This window comes from Gigantopelta aegis, chromosome 2 (genome assembly GCF_016097555.1).
Source record: "Gigantopelta aegis isolate Gae_Host chromosome 2, Gae_host_genome, whole genome shotgun sequence".
In the NCBI taxonomy this organism is placed as follows: domain Eukaryota; kingdom Metazoa; phylum Mollusca; class Gastropoda; order Neomphalida; family Peltospiridae; genus Gigantopelta; species Gigantopelta aegis.
The window spans coordinates 41,690,429-41,707,898 of NC_054700.1; the positions used below are offsets into that span (position 1 = coordinate 41,690,429).

At 33.9% G+C, this 17,470-nt stretch overlaps 1 protein-coding gene across 1 annotated transcript in view; it reads right to left on the reverse strand.

Annotated features, from left to right (window-relative positions):
- Positions 1-493: 493 nt before the first annotated feature.
- The window catches only part of LOC121385750 (zwei Ig domain protein zig-8-like), an 81,006-nt gene continuing 64,029 nt past the window's right edge, over positions 494-17,470 (reverse strand). Inside the window, exons 4-7 of the mRNA XM_041516521.1 lie at positions 16,985-17,005; positions 10,108-10,398; positions 2,791-2,814; positions 494-1,645 (exon numbers count right to left, since the gene is read on the reverse strand). Coding sequence (XP_041372455.1) covers positions 1,518-1,645; positions 2,791-2,814; positions 10,108-10,398; positions 16,985-17,005 — 464 coding nt within the window. The 3' untranslated portion in view covers positions 494-1,517. The remainder of the gene's footprint in view (positions 1,646-2,790; positions 2,815-10,107; positions 10,399-16,984; positions 17,006-17,470) is intronic.

The window sequence follows — 17,470 nt, forward strand, 5'->3', positions numbered from 1 at the left end:
AACATTATGTATTGGCATACATGCCAACAGTTTTTTCAAACACTTGTCATCAGCTGTGAGTTATATGTGTGTTCACAGCAGGTGTGTATGATTCATCAATAACAAGAGTTCTAAACCGCAGATTCTGCAATGCTGTGAATATGTATCTCTTCCTATGATGAAGAACATTGTGTCAGCTTCCTGAGTATAATACACATCCATTTGCTCCTTTTGTTTACCCGATTTATTACAATTCTTAGTGTGTTCCTATACTTATACAGGACTGAACTGTAGACACTGCATCCATTCATGTACATACATCACTTGACCATCTGCAGTCTCGGTCCAGCAGGACTTTATAGTTCTCTGATAATCTGAACAGTCTATCCAGTAGGAACAGTTTAATCAAGATCTTAATAGTCTGTTCAACAGGAACACAGTTTACTGAAGATCTTAATGGTCTGTCCAATAGGAACAAAGTTTACTTAGAATCTTAATGCTCTGTCTAATAGGAACACAGTTTACTGAAGATCTTAGTGGTCTGTGCAATAGAAACACAATTTACTGAAGATCTATGTAGTATGTCCAATAGAAACACAGTTTACTGAAGATCTTGGTGGTCTGTCCAATAGGAACACAGTTTACTGAAGATCTATGTAGTATGTCCAATAGGAACACAGTTTACTGAAGATCTATGTAGTACGTCCAATAGAAACAGAGTTTACTGAAGATCTTAGTGGTCTGTCCAATATGAACACACTTTACTGAGAATCCTAGTGGTCTGTCCAACAGGAACAGTTTGCTGAGAATCCTAGTAGTCTATTCAGTCTGTTCAACAACTATATCGTTCACTGTAACCTTAATGGTTTGTTCATGTGCCTATATATCCACTCAATTTCTGGCATGTCTGTCCAGGACCCTGACCCTAGGCAATCATTGCTGACCAGTAGGAACACAATTTATAACATATTATATATAAACTGTCCAATAGGAACATTGTTCGCTAAGAATCTTCAACACTGTCCAATACAGAAAATCTCCAATAGGAACATTGTTCGCTAAGAATCTTCAATACTGTCCAATACAGAGAATCTCCAATAGGAACATTGTTCACCAAGAATCTTCAACACTGTCCAATACAGAGAATCTCCAACAGGAACATTGTTCACTAAGAATCTTCAACACTGTCCAATACAGAGAATCTCCAATAGGAACATTGTTCACTAAGAATTTTCAACACTGTCCAATACAGAGAATGTCCAATAGTTATTGTTCACCAAGAATCTTCAACATTGTCCAATACAGAGAATCTCCAATAGTTACACTTTTCGCTAAGAATCTTCAACACTGTCCAATACAGAGAATCTCCAATAGGAATATTGTTCACTAAGAATCTTCAACACTGTCCAATACAGATAATCTCCAATAGTTACACTGTTCGCTAAGAATCTTCAACACTGTTCAATAGAAGTACAGTTTACTGAGAATCTCTAGTAGGAACACAGGTCACGGTGAATGATGGATGTAAACTTTATTTATCATGACACTCTCCAACTGACTAGTGAAAACGACAAGATGAAGGGAAGCATCAAAATGGGCGTTCCTGTTGTCATGGTTATTGCATGGTTTAGCAATCCAACTTGAGAAAATTCTCGAGACCCTGAGCCTGGAATTGAGAAACCAAAATGGATAAACATAACTGTAGTTGTTTTATAAATGTTGAATTGTAATATTAACTATAGAAACACAATGCAACTTACCAGGGAAGGAATTAAATGCAATATATGTGCATTTTAGTTACTGAACATTAATGCAAGTGGAATTTTATTTTACACTGCATTTGTCAGATTTTAATTACTTTTTGGTTATGTCATACATGTGTGTATTTAAACTACATAAGAAAAACAATTAACATTATATCTATAATTATTGACAAAAATGTTACTATTAACCAGTGATTATTATAAGGTGCACTTTGACAATGGAGTAGATGCAAAATGATAAAGTGTAATTTGCAACACTAATTAAAATTTATTTAGCTTCTGTCAAAAACATTCAAATCAAGTGTACTGCAATGCTGTAACATACTTCTTGAAGTTATCATATTATGATGCTGTCAGAGCTATTAAAATTAATACCCATGACAAAAACAACTAGAAGAGAATTCTATTAGTACTGACAAACCAGCTGCTCAAAGTGTTTTCAATGCATGTGATTAAGATACCACCGGATGTCCTCCTTAAGAAACTTAAACATATAACAAGAAGTGAACTTAACTGCTTTCTGTCTTTAATCATTGATGAAATACAAATACTGGTATATTATGTTAAAGAGAACTGTAAATAAATGCCAACTTTAAAAAACCCCCAAAACATATGTCAGCTGGGTTTGACAGTTTCAAAGCACATCGTAACTGAATTTGAGGGAATGACAGGAGGTATATGTGTTGAAAGTACATCGATGTTCAATCAACTGCTTTCTGACTTTAACCATTGATGAAATACAAATATTGGTATATTATGTTAAAAAGAACTGTAAATAAATGCCAACTTTAAAAAAAACCTCCCAAACATATGTCAATTGGGTTTGACAGTTTCAAAGCACATCGTAACTGAATTTGAGTGAATAACAGAAGGTGCATGTGTTGAAAGTACATTGATGTTCAATCAACTTCTTTGGTCATTTGGTTCATCAAAGGTACAAGAGAACAATTTGCAATGATCTTGAATAACAACTGCAATGTCAGTTACCAATAATGAATTGGCTTACACAAATGAAAAATATTCAACCAACACTTCACATTCAACTCACCTCTCTTGACATTGGAAGAATTAGCTGAAAAAAAATAGAAGAAAAGAAATAAGTTATAAAATATATTCAATAGTAAGTTATTGCACATGAATGAATGAATGAATGAAGTTATTGCACATGAATGAATGAATGGTTAACAGCACCACAGAACAAAACATACATCATCTATTGGGTGTCAAACTTAAGGTAAATATATGAAAAAATCAATGTCTGTATAAAAATTCAGAAGTTAAAGTAAAACAGTGCAAAATATAAATAGCACAGATAAATAATTTTTTTAATTTGCAATAAAATTTAGCGTCTCTCAAAAACTTCAACAGAACTTCAGGGTGTCAACATACTGTATGACTACATATTACAATATTATATATATATTGAGCATCTCATCATTGTAATAATATTAACACTTATTACAACTAATACTCTGTACATATACATGTTTTATAAAATTAAAATGTAACATACAACAGTAGTGAATTCAGGATCATCTTAAGCGATGGGTAGATGCAAATCATGATCTACCAAGAACTAGATTTTGTGTTTTATTGTAGCTAAATTTTACAAATTTAGTACATGTATAACAGACTTTATAATTATATATACGAAAAAAGATTGTATTTTGTACATCAAATGCATTCTTTAATTTACAATTTACAATTTGTTTAACCAATAGAAATAGAAAGTCCAGAACTCATGCCCCCCCCCCCCCCCATTTTATTTGTTAATACATAACAATTCATGCTGTATTTATATCTATATACACAAAATTAAATCTTGGTATATAAATGTCTGTGCATGATGTTTAAGTAAAATTCATTTGTTCATGTATAATATCTGTATATATAGGATCACAACTAGCTGTGTTTGTTTTGTTTTGTTTTTGTTTATTGTTTTAGTTGGGTTTTTTTTGTGCAGATCACAATTAACTGTGTTTGTAAATTTTAGTTTTTGTTTGTTTGTTTTAGTAGTTTTTTGTGCAATGATCCACATATTATATTCCATTTTATTTATGGAATAAACTTTTACAAATGGATGGATCTGAAAGACCACTTTGAAATATGATAGTACAACTTTAAAGTAAAGCTAGTCATCAAATGTCAGCCTCATTTAATAGAGAATCACCCGCAGATAAAATTAGTAATAAAGCAAAGGTCACTTTATCCTAGTGTTGCCATGCATTAAATAATGTAGGTTAGAAAAAACATTGAAATAAATGTTAAAGTTGTTAGTTTATATATTAAGTTACAAACTGTAACCTCTGAAATTTGCTAGCTTACAAGTACATGTACATGCAAACCAAAAACATTGAAGAGAAAACATGCTATTGGAACATACAGGCAAACTAACAGAATGAAAAATGGACCTAATATGTATATTTGTAATGGCACCTTCTGCAACAATAACCTGCCTAGAAGGGGCACGTGAAAAAAAAAATTCTGTCTATAGTGATCAATTTTAAAACCTGTCAAATGAACCGACTGTATCATATATAGCCTTCCTAAAAATTACACAATGTACATGTACCATAACCAGTAAATATAGGACACTGTATAATAAAATAAATCACATTGTACAATAACCTGCCTATAATGGACATGTACAACAACCCTGGGCTAGCTCTGGCACTCGGCACTCATCAAGTTCACTAATTGCAGATTTTACAAAAACAGTTGGTGAATTTTATTTTAATACAGCGAAATAATTTCATATAATAAGTGATTTTTTTTTAGAGAATAACTAGTTTTTTGCAATTTGTGAAGTTTAATAGATAATTTGGTGAATTTGTCTGCTCACCCAGAGCTATAGCCCTGCAATCTGTGTGCAAAGGACATTAGCAATGCTGCATGTGCATACAATTATTATAATTGTCATCTGCACATCAAGCCAGTTTTAAATTCCAGTCCTTATGGTTTGCCGTGAGCAATTGTTCCCATTCTGGTATATTCATGAAAAAACTGCTCACAACATCCTGATATGACTATAATTAATTTTACTAAAATTGCTGTCAATTTGACACTGACAGCAATTGCTCTCCCACATAATTTCTGGAGTGCAGTTTATTTGCTCACCAATGATTTTCAGACCATAAGCACAGCAATTATTATAGCTTTTATGGATGGTCTTTACATGCAGCCAGGTTTCGAGTCTTCAGTCTAGACTATTAGTTTTATAAGCATGTGCGGCCCGAGCCTTAGTCTGTATGAATCGCTGATCAGTGGAAATTTGCATATTCTTTTTATGTATGTGTCCACTAGGTTTACTTTACTGATGCTTTACACATGTCAACACTTCTAACAATCATCATTATTTATTCATATATGTTGGAAGTGCATGAAGAAGCCGGGGGTGGTGTGTGTGTGTGTGTGTGCGTATGTGCGGCAATGGTCTGCAATTTCTTTAGGTTATGCATTGATTCCAGTCAGGATGGGATGTAGCCCAGTGATAATGTGCTCCCTCGATGTGAGGTTGATTTGGGATCGATCCCCGTCGGTGGGCCCATTAGGCTATCCCTCGTTCCAGCCAATGTACCTCAACTGGTATATCAAAAGCCATGGTATGTACTATCTTGTCTGAAGGATGCTGCATATAAAAGATCCCTTGCTACTACTAATGAAAACAATGTAGAGTGTGTCCTCTCTAAGACTAAATACCAAAATTACCAAATGTTTGACATCCAAAAGCCAATGATTAATAAATCACTGTGTTCTAGTGCTGTCATTAAAAAACAACAACTTTTAACTCTGATCCCAGTCAATGAATTGAAAGGTGGACTAATACACCTCGTCCTGCAGTTACTCACATCTTCTGATGTCTTTGTTACTGTTATGAATTAGTATACAACTAGCTATTTAGGGGACTTCAATTTTATCTGTAGGTTTATGGGTCCACTGACCTACTTTTCTTTTTGAAAATGACAGTAAAAATCTAAATCAAATTTAGCTTCTTCTTTTTTGGTACCTCTGATGTTTAAGATTGATTACTACTTTTTTCTCCCTCTCTCCTTCCTCCCTCTGACCCACACACATCCATCTCAACTGCTATGAACCATAATGTTGGAATTGCACATACCATTAATCACGAGAAGAGGTCAATACTATAAACAGAAGCATTATTTCAATGGAAAAAAGAGTTACCATTAACGCTTTATGCATATATTGTGCTTACGATATATTGGCTTCTCTGATTGCTTTAATATAATTACGGTAGACCAAAGTCAGTGGTTTTTTGGATCTATAAAAATAAATTCTACTATAGTAAAAATAAACTTTAAATCTGTTCATTACACCTCATTTTCCTACAAAAGGACTAAAACTTACTCCAAGAGCTTATCCTTATTATATGTGAACTGTGTAAATTCATTGATCTTCTGCTTATATCAAATTTTAGGGCTGTACCTAGTGGAGGTGAGGGGCAGGAGCAGTTGCTCTCCCAAACAGCTTTTAAAAATATTTCAATATATCCCCCTTTGTATCTAGATGGAAAAAAAAAAAATTCCCTATGTATTACTGTGTCCTAATTTTTATCCCCCCCCCCCCCCCCCCCACACACACACACACCACTCAATTAGTAGTTATTTTTGGCTGGATGCAGCCCTGGATTATTACCAAATAATGTTTAGAAAAATGATCACTTTACTGCAAGTGGAAATTGATTTGGTGTCAGGTAACCCTGTGTGTGATGCGAGACAGTGACAAGACATCATTGATCCAGCGATTATATCATGCAAATTAACTGCTGCAATCTTGATTGCCTCATTGCCTCATTATGGTTCTGATACTATCAAGAGAGGGATTACGCACTGGAATCAATAACTTCGAAATCTTTGATTATTACATTAAACCACAATAAGACTGCATCAAGTGTTGTCAAGTATGACTAATTACTTAATGACAAATGATGTTTTGTAAATTACAGGGCTGTAGCTAATACACTCGGAACTCGGAACTATTTACGTGCCCATTTATGTACCCCAATGGTTTCAGGCATGCCCATCCCAGGTCCGACCTCTGGCCTGACCACCGAGCTGACCTGCGACACAGTAACTAGTACTGGGGCATCAGAAGGAAAGTGACATTGGGGAGGCTAGAGGGGGTGCGTTTGCCAGGGGTGTCCTCATCTTGTTGCTCTTAAAGGGGCGTTCTCAATATGCAATTACGGTCAACGACAGTCACTTTTCGCACCCTTGTTTTGGCTTCGTACACAATAAATAAAACATATTCAACAGTAATTTTTTGATATGATATATTTAACAAAAGGTACTTTTTATTTCTTTCATCTTTTAAAATTTAAACTTAATATTTTGTCCAGAATTATGAAAAATAAAAACATACCGATCTGTAAACAGTGTTGTCTGCTAGTTATAGAATTTTAACAGGGGTTAAGGTTAGTAGACCAGTTTTTATTTTAATGTGGCAAAGCACTGTAATAATACAGCTAATTTTGAATTTGAATGACGTCAGTATTCCAATGACATCACTTTACGTCTCCTTACAATGACACTAAACTGGGTACATGACGTTTCCGTTTTCAGAACACTGGAAACTTTTCAATGCAAAATTGCTATTGAATATTTTTTTTTTGAACATTATTAATGCACCTAGGTGTGTTTGAAGAAAATCTTGTTATTAAAAAATTGTACCTTTTACGAAATATGGATTTCAAGTGAAATTACGGTGAGATATGCTATATTTATTGTGTACGAAGCCAAAATAAGGGTGCGAAGAGTGACCGTCGTCAACCGTAGTCATACCAACTTGTTGCATGCAATCGAATGGTACTGTGAGAACACCTAGATCGGATGCGACAAATTGAACGACTAATCGCAAAATGTGAATGCCGCTTAATCGTTTACTGAAATATTGGAGTGGCAACTGTATTCAGTAGGCTTTATGTTATAACACACTAGCCTATGTACTGTCAATGAACACCCCTACCACCACCCCTGTACACTCTTCGAACATAATGCTCAAACTTACCTTCCACCCTCTGGGCATGCATATATTATGGAGAGGCCCATATTGTGAATGGCTAATACATTTTTCGTAATAGGGAGTCGTAAAACATTAATTCATTCCATATTGTGAATGGGTGACATAGCTATTGGGTGTCAGACATATAGTAAATACAAGACATGGTCAACAACACTAAAGAAGAAACCTGCTGCTATCACACAAGCTTCTATTAGTTACAATGGAAATTTAAAATACACTTTCCACAGACAAAACAACACATACCACAGCTTTTGAGACATCAGTAGGTAAACACTGGTTGGAGAGAACAAAAACCTAACCGCTAACCTTTATATTAGCAATTTTAACCAAGATGTACTGTATGTAACTCAAGCTCTATGTGCATCCTTCCACATACAAGACAACACATACCATATTGTTTTAATATATTAGAAGTTAAACACTAGTTAGAATGGATAGAAACCTAACTGTATTCCTTAATTGCTAACCTTCATATTTAATTATCTTTAATTATTTGAAAGTTGTCAACTGGAAAAGCAATCCTGGGTGAAATGTACTGAATATACCTCAAGCTCTATGTGCATTTTTCCATATACAAGACAACACATACCACAATGTTTGATATTTTGATATATTAGAAGTTAAACACCGGTTAAAATGGACAGTAACATAACTGAATAGTGTTCCTTAATTACTATTCTTCATATTAAATTATCTTGAATTATTTGAAAGTTGTGTACTGGAAAATCAATTCTGGGTGAAATGTACTGAATATACCTCAAGCTCTGTGTGCATTGTTTTTACAGACAAGACAACACATACCACAATTTTTGATACATTAGTGGTTAAACACTTGTCAGAATGAACAGAAACCTAACTGGATAGTGTTCCTTAATTGCTATTCCTCATATTAAATTATCTAGAATTATTTGAAAGTTGTCTACTGGAAAAGCAATTCTGGGTGAGATGTACCGAATGTACCGCAAACTCTACGTGCATCTTATATATTGAATTACCTTGAATTATCCCCATCTATTCGAAAGTTCTGGAGTGGAAAAACAATTCTAGCTGAGAATTGACTAAATTTACCTCTCAGTGAGTTCTGTGCCTTTGATGTATGGAGCCAATTAAATGTGATAAACAAACATTGCCTACTGCATCTTTTAAATGAATTATCGTTAAAAGTTCTGTTTCGAAGTTGAGACAATGAAAAGGAAGGAGGAAAGATAAATAAAACATGGATTTAAAAACAAACTTAAAGGGACATTCCTGAGAATGCTCCATTGTAAGATGTTTCTGACTAATAAAATATTTCTACAATTAAACTTACATATTAAATATAGTTTCTTGTTTAGAATATCAGTGTCTGTATGTATATTCAATGTATTTCTGGTCATCTTAATATTTGTAAGAAGCCCAAACTGGATTCTGTCTTCAGATAATTTTGTACATATGAAAAAAAACATATTTTAAGAAATAAAATAAAATTTTACCTAGTACAAATATTAGAACTATCAGAAACATGTTTAATATACAGCCACTAATATATTATGCAGAAAAAATATATTTGATATATAATTACAACCTTAAAAAGTCTCTGTTAGTCGATAACATCTTAAACATCACAGCAAACTCAGAAATGTCCCTTTAAGTACCTCCCCTAAAAGACATATGATTATTTGATTCATATCTTTGAAAATTTCTAACAGTAATAAGGAATAAAATGGATTTCTGGATTGAAGTTTTTACAAATTAAAAAAAAAGGGGAAGGGGGAAGAAAAAAAAAAGGGGGCACAAGGATTACACATTTATCATGCAATGATGAGTATGGTGCCTAAGATATTTCGTACATCTATCTGACAATGTTTGCGATTATAATTAACTAAAACTGAGTCTTGCACCATGCTATTTGTCAAAATACAATATTATTTGCAACATGGTTGAAAACACCCAAGAGTTAGCGGTTTAAAAGAGTTACTAAAAATGGACAAATTATTAGTATCTATAACATGTATGGCAAATGAATTAAGACACTCTACAACATTTACGAGTTGACAATATGCTGCGAGTGGACAGTATACTGCGAGTAGACATTTACAAGTACACAACATTCACAAGTGGACGATATGCTGCGAGTGGACAACGATTGCAAGTAGACAATATGTGCTTCTAGTCGACATAATTTACAAGTGGACAACATGCTACATTCTGAACAGGTGTAAGCTGGTTAGTCTCAAAGCATTTATTAATATTCAAATTTTATATAGCAAAGCTCTACACCAAAAAACCCCCAAACAAAAACAAATCATGCTAAGACCATGCAGACATCAGAGTTGTCTCCCCTTACCAACAAGAACCGTCACTTCCATGCTGTCTATTTTGTCCTCTGAACTTCGGCAAATATATGTCCCAGAATGCACTGCCCGAGCTCTATCGATGATGAGCTCGCTGACTAAAGTCTGGCTCTCGAGAGAGCGATATTTTGTGATAACAATGCCCTTGTATTTCTCCGACACAACAAGGTCCCCGTCTTTAAACCAGTCCATCTCCTCAGGGATGAGGCGACCTCCCGTCGCATTGCACGTCAGAGTGATGGGCTCTCCCATCTCAACATACTCCTTCCCTTGGATAACAATGGCTAGCAAAAACAAATTAGAATAAACATAAAGAATATAGTACATATGATTGTTTTCTCCCACCCCCCCTCATCTCAACCTACTCCTTCCCTTGGATAACAATGGCTAGCAAAAACAAATTAGAATAAACATAAAGAACAAAGTACATATGATCGTTTCTCCCCATCTCAACCTATTCCTTCCCTTGGATAACAATGGCTAGCAAGGTGTTTTTTTAGAATAAACAAAAAGAACATAGTACATGTGAACGTTTTTCCTCATCTCAACATACTCTTTCCCTTGGATAACAATGGCTAGCAAATTTTATTTTTTAAAATAAACATAAAGAACATAGTTCACATGATCGTTTACCCCTATCTGAACCTACTCCTTCCCTTGGATAACAATGGCTAGCAAATTTTTTTTTTTTAAATAAACATAAAGAACATAGTACATATGATAGTTCCCCCCATCTCAACATACTCCTTCCCTTGGATAACAATGGCTAGCAAGGTTTTTTTTAGAATAAACAAAAAGAACATAGTATATGTGAATGCTTTTCCTCATCTCAACGTACTCCTAGCCTTGGATAACAATGGCTAGCAAAATATTTAAACATAAAGAACATAAACATAAGAATGGTTAGCACCACCCCCAATCCCTACCCCAGAGAATTCCATGGAATTAAATGTCTCGACTACCATATAAACCAAGTTTCATTGACCTAGTACTTAATAGTTTATGAGAAACTGATTTAAACACGAAACTTTAATGTTAAAAGTTGATGCTGTCGCATTTGCCACAACCATTAGACAATAATAATTAAAAAATAATAATAAAGAATAAAAAATATAGTGAACATGATGGGATTCTCATTTCAGCATATTCCGTTCTTTGGAGAACTATGTCTAGAAAAATACCCACCAAAAATATAATAACAAACACCAGAAATAAAGTTAACAATGTCATGATGGGATTTCCATCTGTATTCCTCTTGTTCATAATAATGGGTAGCAGAAAAATGGAATAAACAAAGAATACATGTATGTTTATAGGCAGGAATGCCTGGGAATTGACTCATTGAGGGAAGTCACAGAGATTGTGAAATATTCACTATATATTCCCCTTTCATGAATGCCTGCTACCTAACATAAACCATTTCCTGTTTGTTTGTACCATGCTTGTACAGATATTACATGTTTGTGCATCCAGTTTCAAATACATGTATGTTTATTGGCTGGGAATTGACTTGCTGAGGGAAGTCATAAAGATTTTTTGACTTGAAATATACACTACATATTCCCTTTTCATTAATGCCTGCTACATTACATAAACTGTTTCCTGTTTGTCTGTGCCATGCGTGTACACATATTACATGTTTTGTATCCAGTTTTAAATGACAAATGTTTATATGCAATAAAGTTTATCTTATCTTATCAAAGATTCTAAATAGCGAGGACAAATTAAAAGCATGTAGTTTGAGGAAATATTCTGATGGACCATTAAGAGGGTTGACTGCTACTTGACCCCACCTTTAACACGATTGATTTTTTAATCTCATTGACCTCATGGTATGTGCTATCATGTCTGCGGGATAGTATATATAAAAGATCCCTTGCTACTAATGGAAAAATTATAAGGCCACTACACCCTATTCTCTCTCTATAACCACTAACAATTAACAACTGCACTAGACAGACAACCCAGATAACTTAGATGTGTGCCCAGGACAGTGTGCTTGAACCTTAATTGGATATAAGCATGAAAATAAGTGGAAATGAAATGAAAAAATATATCGGGTTTCCTTTCTAAGACTATATGTCAAAATTACCAAACATTTGACATCCAATAGCTGATGACTAATAAATCAATGTGCTCTAGTGGTGTCGTTAAACAAAACAAACTTCTTCTCATTGACCATGTATTACTTCACCTCGGTAACAATGATCCAACAAAAAACTCCCGCAAGAATTCCATGAATTACCTATTTTATGTACTGTAACTGAACATCCATAAGTGCAGTTATATACCACGTTTCACTGACCTAGGACTTACAGTTTGTGAGAAACTGATAAAAGGAAGGAAGAAAATGTTTCATTTAACGATGCACTCAACACATTTTATTATGGTTATTAGCAGCAAGGGTTCCTTTATATGCACCATCCCACAAACAGGATTTACACATACCACGGCCTTTGATATACCAGTCGTGGTGCACTAGCTGGAGCAAAAAATAGCCCAATGGGCCCACTGACAGGGATTGATCCCAGACTGACCGTGCATCAAGTGAATACTTTACCATTGGGCTACGTCCCGTCCAAAAAACCTGATATAAATGCGAAACTTTGTATTAACACCAAAATCGATGTCGCCACCGCCTCCACCATTGTCAGAAAAGTAATACCTACATATGGCCTTTTGTACCTTGTACAGGTGGGACAATAGTGTGCTGAGTCTACTCATTTTAATGTATTTCTTGTCCTCATTATCATTGTGATGAGTCTACTCATTTTAATGTATTTATCGTCCTCATTAATAACTAGAGGAAACAAATATCAAATACACATAAAGAATGAAGTTAATTCAGTAAAACTGGAAACAAAAAAAAAACAAAAAAAAAAAAAATAGAATTAAAAAAAAACCACCTTCATGCTTTTGAATAGTGAATGATGGATACAATAAAAGGAAATATGCAAAAGTGATTAATTTTACCCATTTCATAAGCTAAATGTGCTTGCACATGGATATAACATATTAAGCTGTCAAATTTTTAAAAAGTATGATGTTTAATACAAAGTGATGGAAAGAATCCAAGAGTAATACACCAATAATTATATCGGGTGGCCTCCAAAAAGCAATAGCCCTACTGAATATAGAAAAAAAAAAACATGGGGACAGTAACATTAATATTTGACACCCATTACTATGTGAATATTTGCTTCGTTCAGTGAAAATTTAGTCCCATAGGTCATATATTGTTAAAAATAGCTACAGATTCAAAACTGTAAGTGAAATATATATTATATGCAATGCTTGTTGCACTAACTGGACTTCTAACTGGCAATATTGAATCAGAAATTATTTTAACAATATTTGATCTATAAGCTTAAATTTCACTGAACGTGACAAATATCCATATAGTAATAAACAATCCCCATACTTTTTAAACATTAGTAATTCCATATTCAGTAGGGTTATTGGTCTTTTGGGGACCACTCGGTATATTACAGCCTAGTGTTATGTGAAGCAGAATAAGTGATTGCCAGAAAACTGAAAGCACTATACATGTTCACCTTAGGAATATACATGTATGACATCATAAAAATTCACCCACTAGGAATTTCCCATTCCAAGAAGAGGTATATAATAAGCTCAGTAGTACATATGTGTGTAACTGATATGCTGTATAAAGGTCAGATACAGACTCCTTATCTGTTACATAACAAAAGCATACATGTATTTCTTATCTCATACACTCAATGGCATTTAGAAATGTTGATCAGTGGTATTTAGAAATGTTGGTATGTTGAAATTATCATATACATTAAAACTATACCACTTGTTGAAAATGCCGTGTGTTGAAATTACCATAATTATATTCAAAAGAAAAATAAAAGCCATATGTTTGACACCCAATAGTTAACGATTATCAATATGCTCAAATCCATGGTTAATGATCAGCAATAATTATGCAAAAATCCATGACTTGTCTATTTTACTGCCAGGAATTACAAACCTAAATTTATATGATGTCAGGACTCAGTGAAGAAGAAGTCAAATTATTGGTTTTATGTATGGCAGGTGCTGAGTTCATATCCCTGAACTGGCTTCAATTCAAAGTGAGTTCTAATTGCTCAAAACATGTTTTAATGGCTCAGAGTGAGTTCTAATGGCTCAGAATGCATTCCAATTGCTCAGAGTGAGTTCCAATGGCTCACAATGAGTTCTAATAACTAAAAGCAAGTTTTAATGGCTCAGAGTGAGTTTTAATGGCTCAAAATGAGTTCTAGTGTCTAAGAATGAGTTAAATAGTTTGGAGAAAGTTCTAATGTCTCGGAGTGATTTATAATGTCACAGAGTGAGTTTTAATGTCTCAGAAGAGTGGGTTCTAATGGCTTAAAGTGAGTTCTAATGTCTCAGAGTGAGTTCTAATGTCTCAGAGTGAGTTCTAATGTCTCAGAGTGAGTTCTAATGTCTCAGAGCGAGTTCTAATGTCTCATAGCGAGTTCTATGTCTCAGAGTGAGTTCTAATGTCTCAGAGTGAGTTTTAATGTCTCAGAATGAGTTCTAATGTCTCAGAGTGAGTTCTAATGTCTCAGAATGAGTTCTAATGTCTCAGAATGAGTTCTAATGTCTCAGAGTGAGTTTTAATGTTTCAGAAGAGTGGGTTCTAATGGCTCAAAGTGAGTTCTAATGTCTCAGAATGAGTTCTAATGTCTCAGAGTGAGTTCTAATGTCTCAGAGCGAGTTCTAATGTCTCATAGCGAGTTCTAATGTCTCATAGCGAGTTCTATGTCTCAGAGTGAGTTCTAATGTCTCAGAGTGAGTTCTAATGTCTCAGAGTGAGTTCTAATGTATCAGAGTGAGTTCTAATGTATCAGAGTGAGTTCTAATGTCACAGAGTGAGTTCTAATATATCAGAGTGAGTTCTAATGTCTCAGAGTGAGTTTTAATGTTTCAGAAGAGTGGGTTCTAATGGCTCAAAGTGAGTTCTAATGTCTCAGAATGAGTTCTAATGTCTCAGAGTGAGTTCTAATGTCTCAGAGCGAGTTCTAATGTCTCATAGCGAGTTCTGTGTCTCAGAGTGAGTTCTAATGTCTCAGAGTGAGTTCTAATGTATCAGAGTGAGTTCTAATGTCACAGAGTGAGTTCTAATATATCAGAGTGAGTTCTAATGTCTCAGAGTGAGTTCTAATATATTAGAGTGAGTTCTAATGTCACAGAGTGAGTTCTAATGTCTCAGAGTGAGTTCTAATGTCTCAGAGTGAGTTCTAATATATCAGAGTGAGTTCTAATATCACAGAGTGAGTTCTAATGTCTCAGAGTGAGTTCTAATGTCTCAGAGTGAGTTCTAATATATCAGAGTGAGTTCTAATGTCACAGAGTGAGTTCTAATGTATCAGAGTGAGTTTTAATGTATCAGAGAGTGAGTTTTAACAGTTCAGGGTGGGTTTTAATGGCTCAGGATGAATTATAAAGGCTTAGTACATGGTCTTAAATGGATCACAACGAAAAATAATAGCTCAGTGAATTTTATCACACTAATTTTAGCCATTATTAAACAGATATTCCAGATAGCTGAAACTTTTGAACAGCTAGAATAGCATGCTTTAACCTTTAATGGATATTAGCATGAAAATAAACTGAAGTTCATGTATATGTATAACTTATTAAAAAATTTATGCAGTCCATCAAATCCAAATGTGGATACTTAATTCTCTATACCCTGGGAAAAAGGTCCAACTCACACCTATGCCCATAAGCATTTTTTACTTAGTGCACTCAGATGAAAAAGAATGATGCATATATGTTTAAATTTATTGCTATAATATTAAAACACAATGCTAATTGTTTCAACACAAGTTTCTAAATTAATTGGACTGCACCTATGTCTTAATTTAAATTGCCTACACTACCACCTATTAGTAACCAAGCTGAACTTGAACTGATGACTTGATGAAGAAAGGAGTCATTCTATTAATAACATAAGCTCACTGAAAATAGCATCTTTTTTTTTATGAAAGAACATGCACTTGCACTTAAAAATTGCCACCATTAAGTATTTTAACCAGACGGCACTTAGTGACATGTACTTGATATAGCTAAGAAGGATGTAGGAGTTTGTATTGATAATCGAGGCTTACTAAAAATAGCATGGTTTCATAATAATGACTGAAACATTGTTGTTAGAGAATACAATATGAAATAATAAAATAATTTTGAACATATGTGCACCGTATGACATTCGATTTTAACATTACAAGAAAACTTGAATTGCTTATTAATACAGAAAATTACAAAATCATGTTTCTTATTAACGTCCATGTATGGATAATTTTGACTATTTAATTTTTAAATCCTTTGTTCTTTCTATAGAATAAAATGGAAATATATTGCCACATATATTTCAACCTTGCATCTTCAAAAACTTGAAAATAATTTAACAGTACCTCTAATTCAAACTTTTAAGGAACTGATATGAAATGATAATAAAAAAATAAATAAAACTAAGAATGCTAAATTTTTTATTATTTCAATTATTAATAACATTTATGTTACACTGATTAAATTTTATACAAAATGAAAGTTTTAAAACCGAAAAGTCTTGATTTTCCAACTACCCAGTACAAATTTGTTGATAACTTTTACCTTCCCTTTTGGTTAGTCCATGTACAGTATACAGTGAAACCGCTCAAAACTGGTCCCTCTATAATTAAACCAGAATTCCCTCAAACTTGGATGTTTCCCCTTTTTAAATATTAGTACAGAAAATAATCTCTCTAAAATAGATGCCCCTTAAAACTGGACTTTTTACTTGGTCTACTGGGTGTCCAGTTTAGACAGGGGTTTCACTGTATATTGATGTATATACTTTAGTAATTCACTCACCTGGTTCTAACTTTGGTGGATCTGCAAAAAAACAAAACATTTAGATGAAGGACACGTCCACCAAACAATTAACTAACATAGGAACCAGATGCAATATTAGCCTAACTTGCTTTAAACATTTAATGTTATAAAAATAATCAACTTCTGTGTTTACAATAAAACATTGTCTGCAATTAAACATCTCACCTTAGCAGGCTGACAGGCACAGGGAATGTAGAATCATTAAAGCGACAGACCCTAGGTTTTAAACACTACGGCATATTTTTCTCTATTAAACCCATTTTCAACAATCGAAATCAGACATACTTATTTTATTGGTTAGATTATTAATTTCTGTACATCTAAAGTCTTTCTGGCCATCCTAGTGTTTATATGTCCGACGCCATATAACCGTAAATAAAATGTGTTGAGTGCGTCATTAAATAAAACATTTCCTTCCTTTCTGGTGTTTATAATACCACGAAATACATTTCTTGGTGGGTTTTT